Below are 8,237 nucleotides of genomic sequence, written 5' to 3' on the forward strand. Positions count from 1 at the left end.
GTCGTTCTCTTTGGAACGCTCTTTTTCACCAGCTTGGGTTTGGTAGGGCGGACGTCCCTTCGCTTCGTCGCCCAACCAAGCTGAGAGTCGTTCTCTTTGGAACGCTCTTTTTCACCAGCTTGGGTTTGATAGGGCGGACGTCCCTTCGCTTCGTCGCCCAACCAAGCTGAGAGTCGTTCTCTTTGGAACGCTCTTTTTCACCAGCTTGGGTTTGGTAGGGCGGACGGTCCTTTCGCTTCGTCGCCATTGTTGACGGTTACCTGCACTATGAAGGGAACATAGCGAATTTCAAGTTTAAAGAAAGATGTGTCCGTACCTTGTAAGGCCAAAAATATGCTATGGCCAAGTGGCCGAGAATAGGTTGAGGCCGAACGGCCGAGACTGTGGTGAGACCGAACGTTCTTAAATGTTGAGGACGAACGGTCGGGACTATGCTGAGACCGAACGTTCTTGAATGTGGAGGCCGAACGGCCGCGACCACGCCGAGGCCGAACGGCCAAGGATGGGTTGAGGCCGAACGGTCAATAATACGCTGGGGCCGAGCGGGCCGATAATATGTTGAGGCCGAGCGGCCAATTAGATGTTGAGGCCGAGCGGCCAAATAGACGCTGAGGCCGAGCGGCCAATAATATGTTGAGGCCGAGCGGGTCAAATAGACGCTGAGGCCGAGCGGCCAATAATATGTTGAGGCCGGACGGCCGAGAGTTGAGGCCCAATGGCCGAGCGCCTCATGAGGCGTGATGGATGAGCGCTACTATAAGCTTTTCGGCCGGTCGTTGGCTACAGCCAAGTGGACGGGCGCTCTTTGAAGCTGGACGGACGAGTGCTTGAGTCCAGATTGGACGAACGCTCTTTGAATCCGGGCGGACGAGCGCTTAGGTCCGGATTGGACGAACGCTTAAGTCCGGCTTGGTTGGTCACCTGCAGTATAAGGGAAACATGATCGTATTTCTAGCTTAAAGGCTGTGTTCGTACCTTGTAAGGTCGAAAATATGTGTCCAAATGGCCGAGAATAGGTTGAGGCCGAACGTCCGTGATTATGCTGAGGCTGAACGGTCGAGACAATGCTGAGACCGAGCGTCCTTACATATGAGGAGGCCGAACGGGCCGAGGGCATATGTCGTGCGGCTATGAAGTACTGGTGATGGGGTTGTCCGTGCTCATTTCTTGTGGTCACCTTTGGGTAACCGAAGTCACACGGCCCCACGGTGGGCGCCGTGTGATTATTCATAATCCTACGCACACTACGTGCACTAGGACTTGGGGGGCTTATGTACCAGAGGTGCCGGATGCCGTACGGAAGGACGCCCACATAGACGGCGCCATATGTACCGATAGAGGACGTCTACCCAAAGTAGAACGTCCGCCCAAGAGCTGGACGTCCGCCCAAAGAGTGGACGACCGCCCAAGAGCTGGACGTCCGCCCAAGAAGTGGACGTCCGCCTTAGTTGGCGTGTCCGCCCAATAATCCGGACGTCCGCCAAACAGTCTGGACCGAGCGTCCTTAGGAACCGGACGTCCGTCCAAGGACGTCCGTCATCCGCCAGTCCGCCCAATAATCTGGTACGCATTCACGAGCCGGACGCTCGCCCAAGGATTGTACGTCCGCCCAAGAGCTGGACGTCTGCCCAAAAAGTGAACGACCGCCCAAGAGTTGGACGTCCGCCCAAGAAGTGGACGTCCGCCTAAGTTGGCGTGTCCGCCCAATAATCCGGGCGTATTCACGAGCCGGACGCCCGCCCAAGGATTGTACGTCCGCCCAAGAGCTGGGCGTCCGCCCAAGGAGTGGACGACCGCCCAAGAGCTGGACGTCCGCCCAAAGAGTGGACGACCGCCCAAGAGCTGGACGTCCGCCCAAGGAGTGGACGACCGCCCAAGGCGTGGACGACCGCCCAAGAGCTGGACGTCCGCCCAAGGATTGGACGTCCGCCCGAGAGCAGGACGCCCACCTAGGGTAACATCCCTGACCGACCATCATTCCCAACCGACGCACGTTGCTGATTACACGGTTAAATGCTAATGACACATTAAAGTCCTTAACGAAGATTAAGGTATTATTGGGCCGTCCCCAGGCCCCCAAAAGGTAAAAGCCCATTACAATTCGCTATAAATAAAGGTCTCAGGTATGAACTCTGAACTAACTTGAATAACGATGCATACACGCATCACAATCGCTCTGTCATATTACTGACTTGAGCGTCGGAGTGCCTTTAGCAGGTACCCGGCCCCTCCCCGACCGGGAGTGTGGAGCAGCGCTAAGTACGGAAGGACGCCCGTCCAGCTTGGAGCAGAGAACGGTGGACCATCCGCCAAGGAGAGGAGGACGTCCGCCCGGTTTGGAGCGTGGAGCGAGCGTCCGGATTGGAGGACGTCCGCCCGGCTTGGAGTAGAAAGCGAGCGTCCGGATTGGAGGACGTCCGCCCGTCTTGGAGCGTGGAGCGAGCGTCCGGATTGGAGGACGTCCGCCCGGCTTGGAGCAAAGAGAGAGCGTCTGGATTGGAGGACGTCCGCCCAGTTTGGAGCGCCATGGAACAGCGATCGTCCATCTTGGTGCCGCCCGTCAATGCAGCTAGCTCCGGTTCGTAGGATTCAGCAGTGTCCGCCCGGTCCATGTATCTTCGCCGCCCGCCCGTTCGTCTTCGACAGTAAGTTTGTGTGTTTTTACAGGGTCCGCCCGGACTCAGCAGAAACAAATTCCATACCAATGCTTCATGTAAATCACAAAAGATACCAACCAACTCAAATTATCACGTATACTATTTCACATTCAATCGACAGTCAAACAAGCACATCATAGACATCGACCATATTACTCCAGCAAGTGGATGAGTCTCTCTGTTTTACTTACTACTTATACGGTGGACAATAAATAACAAAGGGTAATCTATTCTCACAATCAATAAAGGTTCCCTGCACAGTTTAGAGTATAAATTTCTTCTCACATATTTTTTTAGTCAAATACGATTAGGTTATATTTTAAGACACCACTTTATAATCTCGATTATTGTTGACAATATGTAAAAAATAATTAATGGATGACCAACATGCTTTCAACCATCCTTTCAAAATTAAAAACTTCAAAAAAAAATGAAAAATGATTTATGTATGATAATAAATAAATGAACCATGTCTAAGTTAATGTTAATTCTACAGTTAATTAAAATAAATAAATTTGATATTGTTGATGTAAGATTATTTTTTATCCTTTAACTAAAACGATGATCTTTTTAACCCCTGAAATCTGAATATAAAAAAGGTGTTGGCGTTTATAACAATATAAAAATTAATAGTTTCAAAGAAAAAAAGTAGAAATAAAGTCTTTCGTTTTTTTTTGGATAAAAGTGTACATTCAAATTAATATGTACTCAATCACTCATACATCAGTTAGGACTTGAAAAAGACTATATTTTATCTTAAACATATTTGTAAAGGGGTAATTACTCCCGTTCAATTGTTTGTTGCACTCTAATTCTATTTATTTAATCTACTGTGTTAATATATATATATATAGTATGACTATAAGGTCAGTCATGAATTGGACACTATACACACTTTGATCCATTATGGAATATTTGGTCAGCTAGACGGTCGAACCACAAACAAGATTAACAAAAAGAATAACTATATTATCCTAATTCAAGTTATTATCAAATTGACCGTAATTAAACAACACTGATCCAAAGTTTATCCCAAAATCTATAAATACAAGTTTGACATCTAAGTAGTTTGTTACTTTTATCAGGCATTTATTATCATAGTATTCGAACTAATACTGACTTTAGTATCATAATGTTTTTTGAAAATAATACCCAACGCATCCAATTACACTAAACAAGAGAAAGAGAACCAAAGACTCAGAGATTGACCTAAGCTTGAAATTTGAAGATTGTTTGTGCAGGAAGACTTAACCTCGATCCATAAATCAAAACACACATATATATATATTAATTATGTTTTAAATTTTTAATAAATTTAGAAATTTTTAATTAAGTTTATTATGGTTATCATTTGTCATGTCACATTGATAAATTTTCATAAGATATTATTTTATTAGTTTACAATTGTATAATTTTGTAATTGTATAATATATAATTTTATAATTTTAAATTGTAAATTATAAAATAATAAAATAATATGTAAAATAACTAACCAAGTTGACATGACAAAATAATAAATAAGCTACTTAATAGCTGCGTCATCCCGTTATAAAAAGATTTAATAGTAAACTTTCAATTATAAAATAGAAATTTATTGAGTATTTAATAAATTATAAAAACTTATTAAAAACTGAACAAAAGAAGTTCTTTAATAGGTAGAACATAATCAAGTCATAGAATAAAGATACATTTGAATGAGGGAATTTGATGTAATTTATTTCCATTGACGAGGTCACCGAGTATATGAATTTTTGAATAAAATTAGTACCGTTGTGTCAGTTATGAAAAAGGCCCAAACAAAATACCCAAGATCTACTGTAGTTAGTAGACAATAACCGAGGTGTGCATTGGGAGTGTAATCACAAAAAGGTGTTGCTATTAAGTACATTAATCCATGGAGAAAACATTTTCAAATCACAAAGAATACCATGAAAAACTACAAAATATTAATTGTTCCAATTATGTTCTAGGCATCACTAATTTATTATGATATAACAAAATATTAATTGTTCGCACTAGCAAATTGATAGAAACCTTAAATCATTTCATAAAACAGGAAAGATTAGAGTAAGAGGACAAAAATAAAGCTAAGTTGTGGCAAGTGCATAATTATAAATTAAGTTATTCGAATATTTTGTTTTCAACATAACAGGCCAAACACACTAGTGTGGATTTAATTAAGCTGCATACCACAACAAAATTATTTCATTTTGACTGTTATATCATAAAATTAACAAAACGTATATAGCATAAAAGCAGGACAGAAGTTATCAATGCTAAATTAGCTTAATCTTTGTCACGGAACAAAAATTGAAACACGAATTGTGAGTTTAAGACTGAACGAAGGAAAAAACAGCATGTAAAAATAATGGAAAATCAGTAAAAAAAACATTTGCAAATCTTGATTACAACCTAAATCTTTCGTTATTTTAGTAATAATAACCGCAAAAGTACATAAGATAGGGTATATCACGTGGGTTTGACAATCCTGATGGCAAAAGAATTGGAAGATAAAATTTGCGATAAATAATTGGTACCTGCAAATGAGTTGCAGATAACGGGTATTTTAATATTGGCTTATAAACATGTTAGTGTGGGTATTATATTATTTGTATTCGTGAATATTCCGTTTCTCCAAAAGAAAAAAATAATTTATATTTTATTAAGTTAAATTTAATTAAAATTAAAATTTAATTTATATTTAATTTAATTTACATTATATTTTATATACTTTTTGTAATTTTATTTAAATTTTATTTTAATATTTATAAAAAAAATACTTTTTTAAATATTTACTGGTATACGCAGGTATTCACAAATTTTAAAATAGTCTCATGTATTTTTTAAACAAATATCCATACGGGTAGCGGGTAAATATTTTTGTCGGGTCGGGTTGATAGACATTATTCATATCCAATCCGACCCATTGTCATCCCTAATCATGTTGTATAGCTGAGATTCTTTTATCATTTCTAATCATTTTATCATGCATTTCTAATTTCCAAAAATAGTATTAAACAATATATTTGTCTTCAACAAATTTCAAAATTTAATAATTATTTTTATTAGATTTTGAAATTTTAAGAAGAATTTTTTTTTTCATCGACTTTTGAAATTTGACGAAGAATTGTTTTTATCAAATTTTGAAATTTATTAAAGAATATTTAAAAAATTAAACGAATTTCAAGTTGAAATTTTGGAAATTTTTTTAACAGATTTCGAAAGACAATAGGGTGTAGGTTTGTTTGAATTGTGAAAGATGGTTTTAGAATTTAAAAAAGATTTCAAAATGTAAAGTAAAATGAGTGGAGGTGGAGGGTGAGAAAGAACCCTGAAATGAAAATGCTAACAGAGAAGTGGCAAAGACTCATGGTTCCATTTTGATTGCACTGGCTCTAAAGCAAAATTGGCCATTAAATGTGATTTGGCAAGAACAGTTACATATTGGCCTTGTGTGCATCAAAAAGATTATCATGAAGCCAGTGCCTCTTACACTGACACATTGGCCTTGTTTATGTACATAACCTCATATCATTATCAATCACATAATCAGCAAAAAAATAAAGTATCATTATCAAAGGAACCATACTCCCACCCACCAAAACCAAAAGCCGAAACACTCACCCAATTCTCGTGCCACACTCTCCCATGTGAAGCTGTGAGCAACCAAATAAGGCAGGGACGCATTCGTCACTGCACACCAAACACGATCTTCTCCGTCCACACTTACTTTTATATGCTCCTCTCAATGCCCTGCCTCTCACGTTCTTTCCATACTTTCGATTCAATTACTTCATTTGAATTTCACACTTCGCTGTCATTATAGCTCGCAAGATGCTTGTTAAAATGTAAAACTCAAGCAGTTTTTATTTTTTTAACATATCAATTCCTTTTTTCTTCAACTCTTTTCCCTCCCAAACATTGTGTAGTATTATTTTAACTTTAACTCCGGTCTTTTTAGCAAGTTAAATTCATGGATAAATTCTTAAGTTATCTTTTAAACTGTCAAGTTAAAAGACTTGGTGTTGTCGCGTTAATTTCAATGTTCTATTGTGTCTTCGTCAAACCTTCAGCCACGAGTCATGAATGAAAGAAGAAAAAAAAACAGAGATTAACGTAATTTGACCACGATCGTAGATATTTTCAGCAACACTTGTCACATTACGCATACGCAGAGATCGCGAAGGATAAAGAAAAAGGAGAAGATATTGCTGTCTATACTTTTTATCCAGCTCATCTAACAAAGACGCTTTAAAAGATAAAAATGCATGCATACCTTTTGAAATCGCTAGAAACATAAAATATTAATTGATTTTAAAATATCAGATATAAAAAATAAATTGTATTTTTTGAAAGCCTAACATTCTAAAAATTGATTATATGAAATGTAAATAGAAACAAAAATGAAAAGTGGTTCAAAAAAGTTTGAAGGGAAGAGTCCGCGCGTAGTCATGTATGAAACATGGCATCCATAATTAATTGCATGCTGGGCCTTTACGTCGAAAGAGTAATATGGTCCCTTAAAGTCTCAAATCCCTTTATGAATTAGCGAGGGCAATTACGTAATTTCCACCTCCACCCCCTTTAGCGCCTCATCAACCTTATAAATCTCCGACACATCACAACGAATGTCACTAACACACTGTGAATGGACCATCAACCCCCACCCTGCCCCGATGACGACCTAACCGCCGCCGCCACCGCCACCCCGAGGTCCGGCACGCGCCACCCCGTCTACCGCGGCGTCCGCAAGCGCCGCTGGGGAAAATGGGTCTCCGAAATTCGGGAGCCGCGCAAGAAGAACCGAATATGGTTGGGGTCTTTTCCGGTGCCAGAGATGGCGGCGCGAGCGTACGACGTCGCCGCGTACTGCCTCAAGGGTCGGAAGGCGCAGCTCAACTTTCCCGACGAGGTTGACTCCCTGCCGCTTCCTTCGTCCCGCACGGCCAGGGACATTCAGGCCGCCGCGGCCCAGGCGGCACGCATGATGAAAGCGGCTGGCAGTGACGTGAAAAGCAGCATTGCCGATGATGACGGAGACAGCGGCGGCGACGATTTTTGGGGCGAGATTGAGTTGCCGGAGCTGATGGACGGCGAGTGCTACTGGGGTTGCCCCGGAGGATCCTCGTGGACTACCTCCGGCGACATCGCCGATTGGACGGAGGAGGAGCTTTCGCCGCAGCAACCGTCGTTCCTGGCGTGTCTATGATCTGTATCTGTATTAATGGTGTTCAGTGTTTGGTATGTTTCTTATATATAAATATGTTACTATTAGTGTTACTACATCGTATATGCCCACTGTGCTGTTGTCATAAATAATAATAATAATAATAATTATCGGTAGTAGTAATATTTTCATTGAAACTTGTCTTTTCTTATCATTAACTTCTTTCCTGTGTTTGGATTTGTACATAATTGGTAAAAGGAAGAGCTCTGGGTTTTTCCTGAATGAGTTTTACGGAAAAGGTTAACTTGTTCTAGAGTCTTGCACTTTTAAATCGTTTGAGATTTCGAATGACAAAGCTAGAAAGGAAAAGAAAAACTCAACCCGCATTAAGTAATCATGGGAATACATAAACA

The 8,237-nt window shown here is 40.6% G+C and overlaps 1 protein-coding gene across 1 annotated transcript; it reads left to right on the forward strand.

The window, feature by feature from the left end:
- The first annotated feature begins 7,247 nt into the window (after positions 1–7,247).
- Positions 7,248–8,021, forward strand: LOC124828628 (ethylene-responsive transcription factor ERF023). Its single transcript, XM_047301985.2, has one exon. It carries the CDS (start codon positions 7,306–7,308, stop codon positions 7,864–7,866), a length of 561 nt encoding a protein of 186 aa, XP_047157941.1. The 5' UTR covers positions 7,248–7,305; the 3' UTR covers positions 7,867–8,021.
- Positions 8,022–8,237: the final 216 nt, after the last annotated feature.

The sequence above is a fragment of the Vigna umbellata genome, chromosome 5, assembly GCF_029865625.1.
Source record: "Vigna umbellata cultivar VRB3 chromosome 5, Vumbellata_1.0, whole genome shotgun sequence".
Classification (NCBI taxonomy): Eukaryota; Viridiplantae; Streptophyta; class Magnoliopsida; order Fabales; family Fabaceae; genus Vigna; species Vigna umbellata.